The sequence below is a fragment of the Nannobrachium achirus genome, assembly GCF_963921795.1.
Source record: "Nannobrachium achirus genome assembly, chromosome: 1".
Classification (NCBI taxonomy): domain Eukaryota; kingdom Metazoa; phylum Chordata; class Actinopteri; order Myctophiformes; family Myctophidae; genus Nannobrachium; species Nannobrachium achirus.
This window is the reverse complement of record NC_137810.1, coordinates 20,535,578-20,552,031: the sequence shown is the minus strand read 5'-3', so window position 1 is coordinate 20,552,031 and position 16,454 is coordinate 20,535,578. Positions and strand designations below refer to the sequence as shown.

The 16,454-nt window shown below is 39.2% G+C and overlaps 1 protein-coding gene across 1 annotated transcript; it reads right to left on the bottom strand.

Moving 5' to 3' along the window:
• Positions 1–3,822: 3,822 nt before the first annotated feature.
• On the bottom strand, positions 3,823–13,367 carry rgs5a (regulator of G protein signaling 5a). Its single transcript, XM_080733033.1, has 5 exons — positions 13,201–13,367; positions 12,358–12,471; positions 11,768–11,829; positions 8,231–8,397; positions 3,823–6,701 (listed from the first exon to the last, which is right to left on the bottom strand). The coding sequence occupies exons 1-5, from the start codon at positions 13,242–13,244 to the stop codon at positions 6,540–6,542; spliced, it is 549 nt and encodes a 182-aa protein (XP_080589159.1). The 5' UTR covers positions 13,245–13,367; the 3' UTR covers positions 3,823–6,539.
• Positions 13,368–16,454: the final 3,087 nt, after the last annotated feature.

Here is a 16,454-nt window from a genome sequence, read left to right as displayed (position 1 = left end):
AAAGGATCTGTAGCTCAGACCAAGCCTTTGAAAGGCAAGCAAGTGATCTATGTGAACGGTTTAAAACCAAAGGGTACAGTAACGAAATTTTAAACATGAATGTTGAAAAGGCTAGAGTTAAAGATAGAGCCAACTTGCTAGCCCCGAAGCTAGCCAAAAAAGGTGGGTCTAAGATGGTTTTATCCACAACCTTTTCCCCTTTATGTGTCCACATTAAGAATGCTGTGAAGAAACACTGGCATGTCCTTTCTAGTGACCCGTCTGTCGGGCATGTGTTCAAGGAGCCCCCCATTTTTGCACACAAACGTGCTAAAAATGTCAGGGACACCCTTGTTAGAGCAGACGTTTATGTCCCCCCTAAACATTTTATGTCAGATTTAACTACGGGAAATTTCCCATGCCACAATTGTGCGCACTGTAACGCAATGATCAAAAGTGATCACATATTACACCCACATTCTGGAAAGAAATATGACATCAAAAGTATTATCACCTGTAAAACTAAATGTGTGGTATACATGCTGAAATGCCCGTGTGGCTTGTGTTATGTGGGAAAAACAAAGAGAGAACTTAAAACCCGAATCTCTGAACACAAAAGTAATATTAGAAACAAAGATGAGAAATCGCCGGTGGCGAGACATTTTAATGCAGTGGGGCATAAAATTTGCGATCTTAGGTTCCAGGGTATTGAGCTTGTAAAACCCCTTAAAAGAGGAGGTGATCGAGAAAAACTACTCTTACAAAGAGAAGCCTGGTGGATTCATAACCTACAAACGGAACACCCAAAAGGGTTAAATGAAGAGTTATTACTGGGATGTTTCCTATAGGCTTATTTACTATTTACTATTACTATCTTGTCTATTTACTATATTTACTATTTTGTCTATTTACTATTTAAAATTTACTATTTACTAGTACTATTGTTGTTATGCGGTTTACACAACAAGAAAACAGAGCTTCTCTGTGTATTGGAGTTATTTGTTGCTTCTACAACACTTTGGTGTTGATACTAGTTGTTGTTAAACACTCTATTGCTGTACTACTTTAGAAAAGTCTGAGTCTGTCTGTTATATTGGGGTCTGGGACCTGCACAGACTATGATTTATTTAACAGTAACTTGTCTAACTGTGGTAAAATGGATTTGATACTGGTTTTATTAGTGTTTTTTGTTTATTTTGTTCTTGGAATTTGAAAAATGTAAAAATGAAAAATGTAAAAAAGAAGTGATTTAAACGGATGTTGTATGTCGCTCGGACCGTTTTGTGTGATGCACCCAGGTCCCCTTTATAAGTGACACTGACACTAGTTAACCTCAGATACACGCTGAGGAAGACCCACGGGTCGAAACGTTTGTTTGTCGCTGCTGCTGGGGCATCTTAAAAATAAAAAAGAAATATTTCATTCTAAAGTGAGTGCTGGCATTTCCTTTATAAGTCCATTTCCCATATTCCCTCCTGATTGGATACGACTGCCTTCTAAAGTTTGTGTATGCGACGTGAACTTATCTCCCGATTAGGGAGTCTTCATATTAGGATAATTGGCTCATTTTACTCCGGGACATTTGGTTCAACTTGCCCCACGGCCACAATTTTGACAAACCTGGCTAGCTTAATGCTTCAGGATGATCTTTAGCTAAACGATTCACATGGTTTTATACATTGGAATATCACCAACATGCATGATGTATCAGTTTAGACCTGGGTACATTTTCTTTAACATAAAAATCATTATACCAAAAAAAGTTAAAAATGTACTTTGACCGGCAAAAAAACACTTTGTGAAGAAATATGCTTGCCACTTTGCCCATGTGCAGCCACAGCCAGGTGGAAACTCATGTGTATAGTTTTAAGTGTATAGTGGTTCAACTTACCCCATTCTCCCCTTATGGTCTTACTACATCAACACAGTATAATTTTAGACACTGGGGAGTACAATTTGTCCTCCCCCAAAATCTCAATGGGAATATTTCATGTCGAACAACTGAGCTCAAAGACCTCTGTTACTGTGTGATTATGTATTCTGCTCTCTCACCCATTCACACCGAATCCCAAGTTGAGATGAGAGTATGAAGCTTGTGAGGTGTGTCATATCCTTCAACTTGTGTGGCTCCTTATCTTCCGTCCAGTGACTGTTAATGCTCCAGGAGGCATATTTGAAAACATGTCTGCAGCTCCCCTTTGTTAATAGAGGGCTAATAGTGATCGCCGGCAAAGCGGAGCACATAAATCACTCTCCTAAAACCTCTGTGATGATCTTATCAGGTAATGCCGTCAGCCCTGTGTTCTCAGCTCAAATGAAAGATGTTATCTTCAAGTTCATTTGGTAGAACAGCTAGGGGTCATATTTCAGACTTAAAAGGAAAAATCAAACCTCGGTTCGAAGTGGAGCGGTGAATCTGAGCAGCTATACTGTGTGTGTGTGTGTGTGTGTGTGTGTGTGTGTGTGTGTGTGTGCGTGTGCTGCAGAACAGCGCCCCTCCTTTAACTTGTGTGTTGTGTGTGGCCACTCAAGGTATTGCCAGGCTACAGACACGGCCAGCCAGCCAGCCACATACATACATACATACATACATACCCACGGACATACCTGTCTATTGGGAGCGCTTTCACCGCTCCAAAAAAGTGGAAATAAGGAAGGGGAAAAAAAGCTCTCAAATCAGCCTCATAATTGTAGCAGGGATTAATAAAGTTCTATTATCAATCATAGTCAAAATGTCAGTTATGATTTATATAACTTTATCTGTGTCAGCATCTCGTTTTTCGTGGCACTTTTCCCTGTTTCAAAGGGTGTCACAGTGAGGTTTGTTTGCAAGACTTGTCATGATCATCAGGCTACAAGGTGGCCACTGGAGAACATTGAAGATGGTGCACAACACATACAAGCAATGCGTTTTGCCTAACCCTATGAGACGTTTGTCAGAAATGTCATTACTTCGTTTGGGGACCTAAAGGCCATGATCCTTCCATCTATTTCTAGGATCTGCATCCATGCTGGCGTCTGACAGTGTTTGTGTTGACAGCCGCTCATGCAGTAGCCTACCCTACATCTGTTTCTCGTCTGTTTTCTACTTACAGCTCTTTGACATTTTGCTCATTTAAAATTCAACAGCAGCGGTTCCCAAAAAGAAATGAGACATTTGCCTATGACCCGAATTAGTGAATACAGCAGATCTACAAGCTCACAAAGTTGTTGCTTTTAGATCGGCTATTTTCACTACTTCTGAAACATTTGTTTTCTAATTTATGGAATGTCTTAGGTTTTTCTTTGATTTAGTAGCAGTACATAGGCCTAATATTAAGGCTGAAGGAGAAAAGAAAGGATTTCCAGATGTGGAGTAATAGATCTCCCTATAATTGCTTTGGTTTGTTTTGCTTCTGCCATTTCTTTAGTGAATGTATATTTAAAAAAAGATTAGCCTACTGATTAACCTAAAACAAATAATCAAATAACAGTGTATCTCAAATATTTAATCAGTGGGGATTAGGCAGGCCTAGACATGGGCCTTTGATTTTTTTCCATGTTTTGTGGTAATCTTGTCCCCTAACTGATGAAGCAATAATGTATGTTGTATGCATAACTCCTGTGTGTAAAGATACATTAGAAATTGATATGTGAGAAGAAAAACAAAGTGACAATGGAGAGTTAGATGTTTTCTCTTTTATGACAGTGAAAAGACATGTTCTTCTCCGTGGATAATCCTCATCAGTGCTCCATTTCGGGGGAATTATGGATTCCAGTGGTGGTATTTAAAAATAATTTAAGACACAAACACGTATTTTGGTAGATATTTACATGTAACAAATAAATACATCTTCAGGAATGTTATGCATTTGTCTTTTATGTGGTTGACTACAAAACATACATGCATAGGCTATATCAAATAATGTGTATCCACTACCCAGCATTAAATAAGTCCCTATTGAGCTTCTTTCCATTTTTAATGACTACTGACAGTGGGTTACAGCACTAGATTGGCTAATCTGTGCAATGGGAACCCTCCCTCATCAATGCCACCGCATACAATAATCTGTTTAAAAATACGGTTCAGGCATGGAACTTGAACACATCTACCAGTCAGATTGACTACACACTTAAGATGGTTGATTATTTGTGTAATACTGTACGTTTAAAATGCAAGGAATATTTTGTAATAACCTCCTGATTTACCATGCTTTGGTGGAAAGGTGATCAGTGGGGACAACTAAGACTTACAGTAAACATATGCTAGATAGTAATATACTTGTTAATGAATGTGACAGATGCTTATGTATTAAAATCATGCAACAGTAAATATAATCACAAGTTAGGACTGCTACATTGTTCTAATAGGCTACATTTATAAGTGAGATTCTTTCATATTGCATACACTCTTGGATCCATCTTCGACTCTTCGTCTCAGATTTTTAAAGAAATAAGTGACGGTATGGTATTACAGTAGGTTATTAGTAAAAGTCAATTGTGAAATTGTGAAATAAATACGTTTTGTGTGATTATCATTTTGTTAAAAGTAGTATTATTGTTACTTTGGGGATTAGCAAGGGGAGGAGCAGAGTATATGATGTTGTTAGGCCTGTTTAGCACACTCCTAAGAGTGTGCTAAACAGGCCAGTTCTGAATTATCAATGTGATACAAATATCCTACTGTATACTGTATGTCCATAGAACAGGATATCTGGGTATTGCCTAATTATTGAGTAACTACAAGGACTAGCATTTTTATGACTCAAATGGGAAAAGAGGGGGAAATAACTTTCTGTAAAACCACTGCTGTGTTCCCTTCTTATTGTGAGATTCCCTCCTACTCGCTTTTCCTATCTCAGCAACTTGCAATGTCGTGGTAACAAGTCTTACCACTGTGCCAACTGTATACACTATACTTTTCCCAAGGAAAGCTCTAATAGAATGCATTAGAACCAAACTGTGTTTGGTTGAAATCTAAACTGGCTGTGTGTGTGTGTGTGTGTGTGTGTGTGTGTGTGTGTGTGTGTGTGTGTGTGTGTGTGTGTGTGTCTGTGTCTGTGTCTGTGTCTGTGTGTGTGTGTGTGTGTGTGTGTGTGTGTGTGTGTGTGTGTGTGTGTGTGTGTTCTTTGTGCGTGCGTGCGTGCGTGCGTGCGTGCGTGCGTGCGTGCGTGTGTGTGTGTGTGTGTTAGATATTAATATGGTCATTGTTGGGAAAGGCTCAAGGCATCCATTACTTTCCCGCTGACTGCTTGAAAAGCTTTGTGTGAATGTAATACTGAAGAGGATGCAAGAGGATTCCCCATCTGTTATCCCACCTTACTGTTCACACACCCAAATAGAAGTTTGGATGGACTAGATCAGTGGTTCCCAAACACTGAGTCGAACCCGATTTTTGAAAATAGCACACCTACCAGCTCACAATGCGGTGCATCATGACATGTTTTGAGCTTGTAGATCGTCTCTTTTCACAATTTTTGTAATAGAGTTTAAGTGATTAGTTCATAATCTGGAAAAGTTTGGGAACCCCTGGACTAGATACTGTATGTGTCCAAGCTCTGGTTATGGAGGGTCAGACTTACTACCCTCTCCAGAAACTGTAGAATGAAGCTTGCCTTATATGTCCCTCCTTGAGAAGGCTACACAAAGTCCACTAATTAATTGTCACTGCTTCTCCTGTCTGAATAATGCCCTCTTTATGCTCTTGTTACAAGCCGAAAATAGCAGACCTACAAGCTCGCGTCAGCTTGTGATTTTTGGAATGTGACACTGTCGCGCGATGAAGTAAGAATCGTGCTTAACTCTTCTTTTATTTGGATAATGGGGCTTACATTGCTGTCTGATAAGTTTAAAAGTTAACAAATCAAAAACATTTATCATGTATTTTTTCAGTTGAACCTTTTTAATGGCCAATTTAAGGCTTTTTATGTCTTAAGCAATATAACAACTTTCAACATGCTGGGTTTAATATTTTTATATCAGTGTTTCCATTTTTCAGGTTAAAATTAAACTTGTTTCTGTGCTAACATTTTATTACAATTCTGTAGCTTATATATTCAAATTGTGATGACAAAACGAAATAGAGTAGAACGTGGCCATAAGGGGTAATTAGTTGTTTTTTAATCATTTTAGCCTTCTAGATGTTGTCCCCTCATGCATAACACTCAAGTGTGAATGGGTGCGGTGTTCCACTTTATTATTATTTACAAAAGTAATGTACAATGCCTTGTACTTTACTTCTGAAAAGGTAAATAGTGCATCCGAATATTAAACTAGGACTAGGTTCTAGATATCTTTGATTTGACTTTAAAATCCATTCAAACCGGGATTATTATTTTATATATATTCTTTTGTCATTTTAGATTTTAGCATTTTACATTTTTGAAAAATCTCGAAAGTGCGAGAACTACCGATTTAGAAGGCATTTGTTGAATCTGCCTCTGGTCTTAATGGGTTACAGGGCAAATATTAAAGACAATGCTAAAGTTTCAAATCACTTCCCTGTTTCTTTTTTAGTTTTTTTCTTATGCGGATAACTGTTGCTGGAACACCACCCCAAAACACAGCCGAGCTGAGCTGCTTTAGTTGACCAGCTCCTGGTACTGCTCTGATCTGAGAAAGCGTCCAAAGGAGTCTTTCTCCATCAGGGCGAAGATTCTCTTCTGGGCCACGTCGAAGGTCTCAGATGAGAGGTTCACCAGGTTCCTGAGGGTCACGTCCTTGGTGACGTGATCAATGTTCACCTGTGCAGGCGGAGGGTAGACAGGACAGGAGTCAGGACAGTCAAGGTCAGGGGTGTTGCACCAAATTCTGGGCCCTGGGTACTTTAACTATTGAAGAATAGCAGATCTACAAGCGCACAGCACGCCACGAGTGCCGAGCTTATGTAGATCTGCTATTTTTGAAAAATCGTGAACATTTGTCTTTGAATATTTCAAATCCTTCTAAGGTTTTTTGCAGGTGTTTCTATGTCAGTGGTGCTCGAACCTTTACATGTGAAGGACCCCCAAAATTATATGTATTTGGCCACGGACCCCCATCTCAAAATATTTAGTTCCAGGGACCCCCCAGAAGCAACATTTTAGTTAGCTTAAAAAATAAATATATTCAAAGATTTGCACACATTTTCATGACTTTTTCAAAATAGCAGATGTACAAGCTCGCCCGCGCTGTGAGCTTGTATATCTGCTATTTTTTAATAGCTAAAGTATAAAATAATTAAGGCCCCTCCACCTTGGGCCCTAGTAACTCACAATGCGATGCGAAGAGACACATTGCAGATTTTTATACATTTGAAAACTTGTGAAATGTGACAGTACTTTTTACTTTTGTACTTTAAGTACATTTTGATACCTATAATGTTATATTCCGGTCTTGTACTTGTAACAGAGTATTTACATACATTGCAGTATTTATACTAGTAAAACAAATGAATACTTTTTCCACCACTGCTCATGACCAGTATGATGATGATCATGTTTATTGATCATCATGATTATTGATGCTGAAGAGAAGGAAAAGATGACAGGATGTTGAGAGATCATCATCATCAGTATATCATCATCATTGTCATCATTATCACTGCAATAATTGCCCTAATCCCAAACAAATTACTCGTTTCAATTAATGGATCAAAGTTAAACTTAGACAGTTTGGCTCATAGTCATTTGGAAAGGATGCAGACTGTGGGGTCAGTGCACTCAAGGGCCTTTAAATCTTTTTTCCATGAGTCATTCCAGACAATTTATATCCCTTCCTGTTTTACAATTGCACCTTCCCTCGCGACACTCCCAGTCCTGCACCATAAACTCCCCCTGTCTCTCCAGCAGTTTCAGTGCAATGTCTTTTATTAAGGACTGCTGATTTAATGCCACAGAAAGTAGTTTTAATAACATGTAGAAAGTCCATGTCTTCCATCCTTCCATCAACTACAGTATATAGCTGGTGAGTCTATCAAAAACAGCTTTTACAGGAAACCAGTTTATTTACCGCTACAGTGGCGTGAGTATCTCAGAAAACTGCGCTATGCGGATGGCAATGTTGGTCGTTTCAATCCCCTTTGGTCCCTTTGGTTCATTTGGGTGTAAGAAGCAGCACAGTTTGGGGTGAAACTCAGTCTTGTTTTTCACCTGGTGGCTTTTACATTTGAAACTGACTGACATAATCCTGAATACTTGTGAGTGTCTCAGGTTTCTTAGCTAATTTGGTTGACAAAGAGAAGAAGAAAAAAAGAAGCTTGTTTCATAGTCCATAGTTACTGTAAGTGTCTGACCTCTCTGGGCCCCTCGGTCTGGATGAAGTCCTCATAGATCTTCTTGGCCTTTGTGGCCATCTTCACTGGGTTCTTGGTCTTCTTGAACTCCTCACAGGCAATCCAGAACTCAATGTTCTCCTCACTGAACTCAGTCTGCAGAAAGGTACGGAAGGCAGCAACTCCATCTAAGACAGAGGGACACAATAGTTACAGTAGATGGGTGGGTAGATAGATAGAGAGAGAGAGAGAGAGAAGAGAGAGAGAGAGAGAGAGAGAGAGAGAGAGAGAGAGAGAGAGAGAGAGAGAGAGAGAGAGAGAGAGGGGTGTGTGTGTGGGGGATAGGAAGTGGGGCAGGTGGTTGAGAGAGAAATATAGACCTATAAGTGTAAACAGAGACAGAGATAGGAGATGTAGAAATATGGGGATGTTGCTATAGTATAAACCATCCTAGCGTTAACTTTGACAACATTCTTTGTTTGCCAATCACGATTGGCCTAAGAGGTGTGGAATGAACACACCACTACGCAAAGCTCCTCTCTCAAACAAATTCTCGATATTGAGTACGCCAGTTGCGGTCAACACTACAAACACATAAATTGGACAAAATGAATTATATTCATTCAAACAGTTAAAGAAACATAACGAATGCTGGAAAGTGTATAGGCCTACAGTAGAATAGTTTACAATAGTAGCTAGGCTACATATGAATTGAGTGTAAACATGTGCTATTATGAGGAGCATTGTAATGCAATACAATACCCATGACGTGACCCATTGTCTGCAAAACACATGCTGATGATGATAAGCATTCTGTAACTGCTTCAGGCATTTATCTGTGATCTAAGCTTGGTACAGACTGAGTAGCAATTGAAAGCAAATTGTGTGTACGTGTGTGTGTGTGTGTGTGTGTGTGTGTGTGTGTGTTTGTGTGTGTGTGTGTGTGTGTGTGTGTGTGTGTGTGTGTGTGTGTGTGTGTGTGTGTGTGTGTGTGTGTGTGTGTGTGTGTGTGTGTGCGCGCGCACGTGCATCGGTACGTGCTTGCGTGCATGCGCAATCGAGTGAGCGAGCAAGCGCATGTGCATGTGTGCAGACTGTGCAGGTACATGTACCGTATGTATGTGTGTGTGTGTGTGTGTGTGTGTGTGTGTGTGTGTGTGTGTGTGTGTGTGTGCGTGTGTGTGTGTGTGTGTGTGTGTGTGTGTGTGTGTGTCCACCAACCTCTCTTCCAACACAAGTGGACATCAGTTTGAGTGGTTACCCTGCTTTGTATTCATTGCTATGGATCCAACTGTGTGAAACTAACTAGCGACGGCAAGTAAAATGCTCTGCCAATACACATTTTTGTCACTGTGAAGGGACCTTCTCAGTCTCACTGGCGTCAGAAGCATGTGAAAGTACACAGTTTACACCCATGGCCCCACGACATGACCACCTGGCACTTCTTAATGTTAGAAACGACACAAAAACATCCTCTTCTACTTAGATGTTTGTAAACGTGAGCACTACTGACATACATGAAATGTCTGTCTGTCTGTCTGTCTGTCTGTCTGTCTGTCTGTCTCTCTGTCTATCTGACTGTCTGGCCATTCATTTTTCCGAACTTTCGACGGAATTTAGCTACACAATATTCTCACATCTAGCAATATATCAACCTATTTGGGCTTGTTCATCAACCTGCCCTCTGCCACTCTCAGTTTAGTGAACCGCTTAAACCATTATACAGTACTTAGCTGACCGGGGTCACACAAGGCTCTCTTCTTGGTTCACCCTCCTTTTCCCGGCTATACCGCATCTCTTCACCAATACTTTTGCTGTAATAACTCCACTGACCGTATTATGCTCTGCACTGTTAAAACTCAATCGCCAGAGAAGAAACATTTACCGTTGTTCGTTCCTGCAAACTATTGCCATGATGCTAAATGTTTTATTATGTTTTTCTTAGATTAATCAGGGTTGCTATTTGCATTAATTAATAACTAATACCAGACATTACCAACACTGTATGTACTTGACACACTATAACATATATACACATAGATCACACATTATGACTTCCTTACAGTTGAAGCAGCGTTTTGATAGTGCTGCGTAGTGCGTACCAGCTGCCAAACTCCAAACTGTTAACAACACTCCAATAAAACTCACTGCAACATTCTACAATAGCTTGTATACTGTATCAACTTCAAAAAGAAGAGTAACACTGGTAATGTATGATGAAATTATTATTGTTGCATAATATAACGTATGATAAATTATGTAGCATATAGCAATATCCTATTTTATATAGATATTTATTTGCTTCTTTCTCAGGAATATTTCCAGATTTGAGAGACAAACAATCATTTATTGATATATGGTATCCCATACAGTATGAATAAAGAATGAGCATGCCCAATTGCCCATAAAGAATAATGTAAAGTGGAAAAATAATAACAGCACAGTATTTTGCAGCTACTTGGTAATACATCATGCTGTGAGAAGTCTTTAGACCTCTCTAGAGATGTTACCACAATACACAAAATGCCTGTGGTAAGATACGCACAAAGGGCATGCTCACTTCCAAGTGGCTCTGTTTCCCATATTCCTTGCTCTGTTCCACTGAATATTTAACTGATGGGCCTGCTTGAAGAAATTAAGCCACCCCTTGAATCTTGTTCCATGGTAGCAACCCATGGTGTAACAGAGAACTCACTTTCACATTATGGCAAATGGGCATATTTAAAAATCCAGTTTACGAATTATAGACCATGTCACTGTGTATTTTAACTGGTCCCTAATATCTGGAATCAAGGTTGTTTAGACACACAGAAGTTATTAAAGGGGTCGTTTTTAGCAGAGAGTTTACACATACCGATTGGAAGAGTTAACAATCAATCTTACTTGCTCTGGGGTCTTTCTGTGTGCTTTCCGACACAGGTGTAAACACCAGAGTCGGTGTCTGGTCCCTGGCATACACAGGGGCTTGTTTCCCATGGTTTAACTCCTATGGTTCTCCTAATGACCAATGCTCCTGGGACTACGTATACTGTAGCTCTATATATAGTGATGTCTTTAAACAAGGGCTAATTCCTGCCAAGCAAGCATTACAGTACATTAATAAATCAAATAGACATTTCACCGCTGCTTTATGAGCTTGTAATGCATACCTAGCCGTGTGCTGTGAATAATGGGTTAGGTTGCCAGGGTATCAAGTGATGACTAGGAAGGTGATTAAACCCTTATGTGCATCTGTGTACACTACTTTGACAAATAACTCTTGAGACAGTAGCTCATTTATAAAAGTCGAAATATTATACTACTACTATTCTTCCTTGTGATTTGGTTACTTTGTGTGATGCCGTCACCACTTAGCTAACTGCTTTATAGTCATCATACAATAATAGAACAAGGGCCCTTTTTTATGTTGGAAAACGTTGTAAGAATGTGTATGTGGAAACACCGCTCTGTACCATGGCAGTTGTGTTACAACAGATTAGAAAGAAGAAAACCGTGTGTGTGCGTGCGTGCGTGTGCGAGCGTGCGTGTGTGTGTGTGTACAGTATCAGTCAAACTTACAGCTGTTGGACAGAACCATGTCCAGGGACTCCCGCCATTGAGCAGCCTCCTCAGGGGTAGGTCTAGAAACAGAAAGAGAGTTTTAATCGAGAACAGCTGCATATTTATAGAAGTTTGTATACTCACTTACAATTGACATTAGCAAGTGAGCACAATGTGACAAATGATAAATGTACTATAGAAAATAGCATAAAAACTCAAAGATAGAGGACCACATAGCTTTTCATATTGTGTGCATACCGTACAATAATATTGTTATATTCTTATAAATCAATGTATTTCAACCCCAGGCCTTCCCACATAATGCATTACAGAATAACAAGAGCCTTGGTATTCTGTAGCCATAAAAATAGTTAAAAGCAGTCAGTGCCTGTGAATGGGACGATTCTCAAACCACTGATCTCCACATCTCGCCTGCAATTGGATCTTTTTTTTGTTATATTGTTTTTATCACTGCACAAATGAAGTTCCAAAGGGAACATAAAGTTATTTAAAGCTGAAGCTGAAGTTCCTTTTCCTCAGAAGTAAATATCTGTCCCACCAGACATGATTACCGTATCTCTTTATTAGGCTGAAAGCACAATACTTACTTCAGAAGCTTTTCTGGCTTCTTCTCAGTTTTTTCCGGGTAGGGGATGATCAGGTCAATGCCATTCTCTGGCTTCTGAAGGAACACTCCCAGTTTACTTTTAATCTCTTTAGCCCTGGGAAATAGAAGAACAGGATGACTCTTGTATCATGCAGTCTTTATTTTACAGTAAATCAGCCCTACGAAAGTCTTAAAGTGAGAGGAGAGAAATTCAGTATTAGTTAGAACAAAAATCCTGTTTTATTCATGCAATATTTATAAAACTTTTACCCCTTGATTTGTAAGCTGATGACTCAATTGTTTCCAACCCAAATTTATCAAAGAATAAGACATTTATATGAAACGTAGTTTAGTTTTCAAAGTTGAAGAAACACGATAAACGGTTAGAGATCCTTCAAATGATTGTACTAAAGAGCCAGTAGTAGTAGACTTTTAGGGGCTTTTCTGCAAAAAAAAAAAGAAAAAAAAAAGAAACTCATAAAAAATGAAAAGACATAAAGTAAAGTATATTGAAAAACCTTTGGAAATAAGACCCATGACTTTGAGGAGATTGAGCTTTGAATTACCCATTTTGTGTGACATTTTGTTTTATAATTTGACCCTTTCATTGGAAAAAAAAGAAAAAGAAAAAGAAAGGTAAAGATACTTTCATAACAATGTTATATCATAATTAACATTTATGGAATAAATGTAAGGGAGTCAAATATCATCAACACCTATTAATTAGAGATTCTACTGTAAGTTACTGGAGTGGTCCAACAAACATGAATATACACACAGGAATATACCCATCTAAGCATAATATGTAATACAAAAACAATACAGATAATGACATATAGCTCACCTTTCCAGACATGTCTGGGGTAAGGCTGCTAATCCTCTGCACATTATCCACCGATCCCCACTGCACAAACTTTACTGTGAATCCAAAAAGTCAAATAAAAAACAAAGTGATTGTTGTATGACTCTGTCTCCTTCTGACTGTGGCTTTGAGCACATGGAGTATATATACTGTACATACAAACACCCTTTGGGCTCCGGGCCAATGCCGCTAAACCAATCAGATTAGGATCACTGTATAGCACAAGCAGCTGTGGAGTCTGGTTTTCTGGATGGGAAGGAAGGGCTTGAATTGAACAACTGGGATGGACTTCAATCAGTAACAGAGAGGAGGTGTTGACCAAAGTGTTTGATATGGGATCAGACAGAGTTATTGTTACGGTTATAAAATAGGGATGGGACGATATGAACATTTCATATCACGACTATTGTGACAAAAGAAATCGCGATTTATGATATTATCGCGATAATTAAAATCCATTATCCTGGGGCGGAACATTTTCCCAAGAAATAGCAGATCTACAAGCTCACAACGCGTCGCGTAATATCGCTTATCGTCCCATCCCTTTATATTATAAAACTGTCTAATTCATATCGGTCAAAGACAAGAATATTATTGTCACGTAGATGTGAGGAGTATTATGAAATGCTGCAGAATATTACTTGACCTCAGTTGACTGGAGATACTCCAGAAACAATATTGGCCCAAAGACTTCATATCCAATGCTCTATTAGTTTGGGACATCATAAAGACAAGGCCACGTGTCACAGTAACACGTGGCATCTAATTTTAACACAATTCTATCTTCATAAAACCACATTCACCCTGGCATGCTGTATGTAGGCCTATTTTGGACTCATTTTCTAATCATTTACTTACTTTAATGTATATCCACAGCCTTGTAATGTAAGGCCAATTTATGAACATGGTTATTTAGGTACCGGTGTTCTTAAATGTGAGTAATGTGTTGGCAGGACCATCAAGGAGACTGTTTAGTTCTTGGTATATAGCCTAAGTGCCCCTAAGAAAGTGCACCTAATCATGTACTTTCATCATCATCATGTAATCATGTGTTGTAATAACCTGCTCTGAGGCTATAGCTCCAAACAGTATTTAAACTGGAAAGTTGGCACTAAGTGCATACCTCAAGAAATGCCATACACATTTCGGACAGTTTACCTGCACTACAGTATACTGTATACTGTACTGTATGTTCTGGGGCCAAAAGTGAGCACTCCAGCACCATTTTGTGTTATGTGGAACTGTTCAGAAGTTAAACAGTATGCCTTTTTATGAGAAATCACACTCTCTGCAACACACCCATTTGAGCAATCACATTTTTTAAAAGACTAAGTTAAATAAGTGAATCACTTCTCCCTTGATATTCTGCTAACAATCAAACTACATCCAACTCTTTTGCAGGTCATGAATTAAACAAATCCCACCCAGTCTGAAGTGAGCGATGCCTTTTATGTGTTAAATAAAAGGCACCAATTATTACTATATGAAACCCGGCAGATCCTGTCCGTCCGTGAGTCAGTGGGTAACGCCTCATTGTCTATAGCTGACCTGTTGTGACATGACATTGTTGACTCAATGACCAAGACAGCCTGTTGTGCAGGGGTGGACTGGGCATCTGGCATACTCAACCTCAGGGAGTGTTACTTGTGTCAGTCTAACTCTAACCAGTGTGGTTGACGCGACACAGGTCACACTTGCAATATGATTCCGTCATTCTCCCTTTTATGCCCATATATGGAGATCCCTGTCCCAATGTCATCAATATTAAGCACATATCTAGGAATGCCCATATTTGGCAATGCCCATATATATGGCCATGACAGACACTGCCAAACTGTCGTGCCAATAGCGCTGAGCCTGATTGGCAGGGCTGTGGTGGGCTGGTTCATGGCTGTACTAACTATGGGGGCTACAATAGTATAAAAGAAATATCACTGACACTGACAATTGCAGTGATATGTCTCTACATAATATATACATATAATGTCCATATACAAATGTGGCACTGTACTGTATATGGACATATAGCTTTACAGGAGACATATATTTCCTACATATCCACATACTATGTACAGTATGTGCACATACTGCATATGAACCTGATTATGGCATATATGCAGCATATATTCTGCCATATATGTTCATAATATTTAAAATAACACCATAGCCTTTTCATGTCACACACTCCCTGGCCTAGAGGGTGCTTGCGCCCCACAGGGGGTGCGTGCACCACAGTTTGGGAATGCCTGCTCTAAGGGGGAAAGTGCTGAAGTGCACCCAAAACATGCCAGGAAAATGGAAATACAAATGAGGAAAGTACAAATACAAAATTGTACTTAAAGGACTACTTCACCACTTTTCAACCTGCATCTAATTGGTCCTCACTAATGTTCATGATAAAATAGCAAAAAAGAAAAAAGAAAAACTACTTGGTGAGGGCTGTGGCCAGTTCAGAAACCTGTCTGCCAGTGACATCATCAATCCAAGCTAATAGAAACTGCACGCTTTCTATTCCTGAAAAGTTACAACGCTATAATGGAAGCCACTGTAATAAAAATGTAAATATGTAGACCTATGTTTCCAGATCTTGTTTAAAAAAATATATCTTCCTAACGATGACGTCACTAGTTTCTGAACTGCCCACAGCCATCTTCAGTGCCATATTTAAAGTGGGAACTCTTATATTGCCGGTTCGCCAACAAAGGGTTAAAAAAATAGTGTGCACGCTGGTGCACACATTCGTGCACAGATCATGCACTATGCATGTGCATGCTTGTCACAGCTTTCAAACAAAAAAATCCGCTTGGAAATCCGTTCAGGCATTCAGGAGAAGGCAGCCCTTATGTTTTCTTCAAATGTAAACAAACATGGCTGCCATGTTTGAAAGATGGGGTTGGTATGGGGGTTAAACATGCAATTTCGCGATCGCGATCATGGCTAGTACACTGTTGGAGGTCCAAATTCTTTTTTTTTCAATTTTTATTTTTATTTTTTTTATTATTTAAAAAAAAAAGACGTCCAGAAGACGTCTGGCAGGGAGGTCCATAGTTAAAAAGACGTTTTATTATAGAAAACGTCTTTTTTGGCAGGGTATGAGCTAGAGACACAGACCGAGTAGAAAAAATTGTGCTAATTTATCATGAACATTAGTGATGACCAATTATATGAAGATAGGTTGAAAAGTGGTGAAGTCGTCCTTTAAGTACAGTACTAAAGTAAATGTACTTAGTTACTTT

Bases quoted from the DNA above. Each gene is read 5' to 3' on its own strand.
- rgs5a (XM_080733033.1), bottom strand. From the start codon at position 13,244: ATGTGCAGAGGATTAGCAGCCTTACCCCAGACATGTCTGGAAAG. The intron at 8,398-11,767 runs GTAAGTTTGACT...CCTCTGTCTTAG, and splicing joins CATGGTTCTGTCCAACAGCT to ATGGAGTTGCTGCCTTCCGT. The intron at 6,702-8,230 runs GTCAGACACTTA...CCGCCTGCACAG, and splicing joins AGACCGAGGGGCCCAGAGAG to GTGAACATTGATCACGTCAC.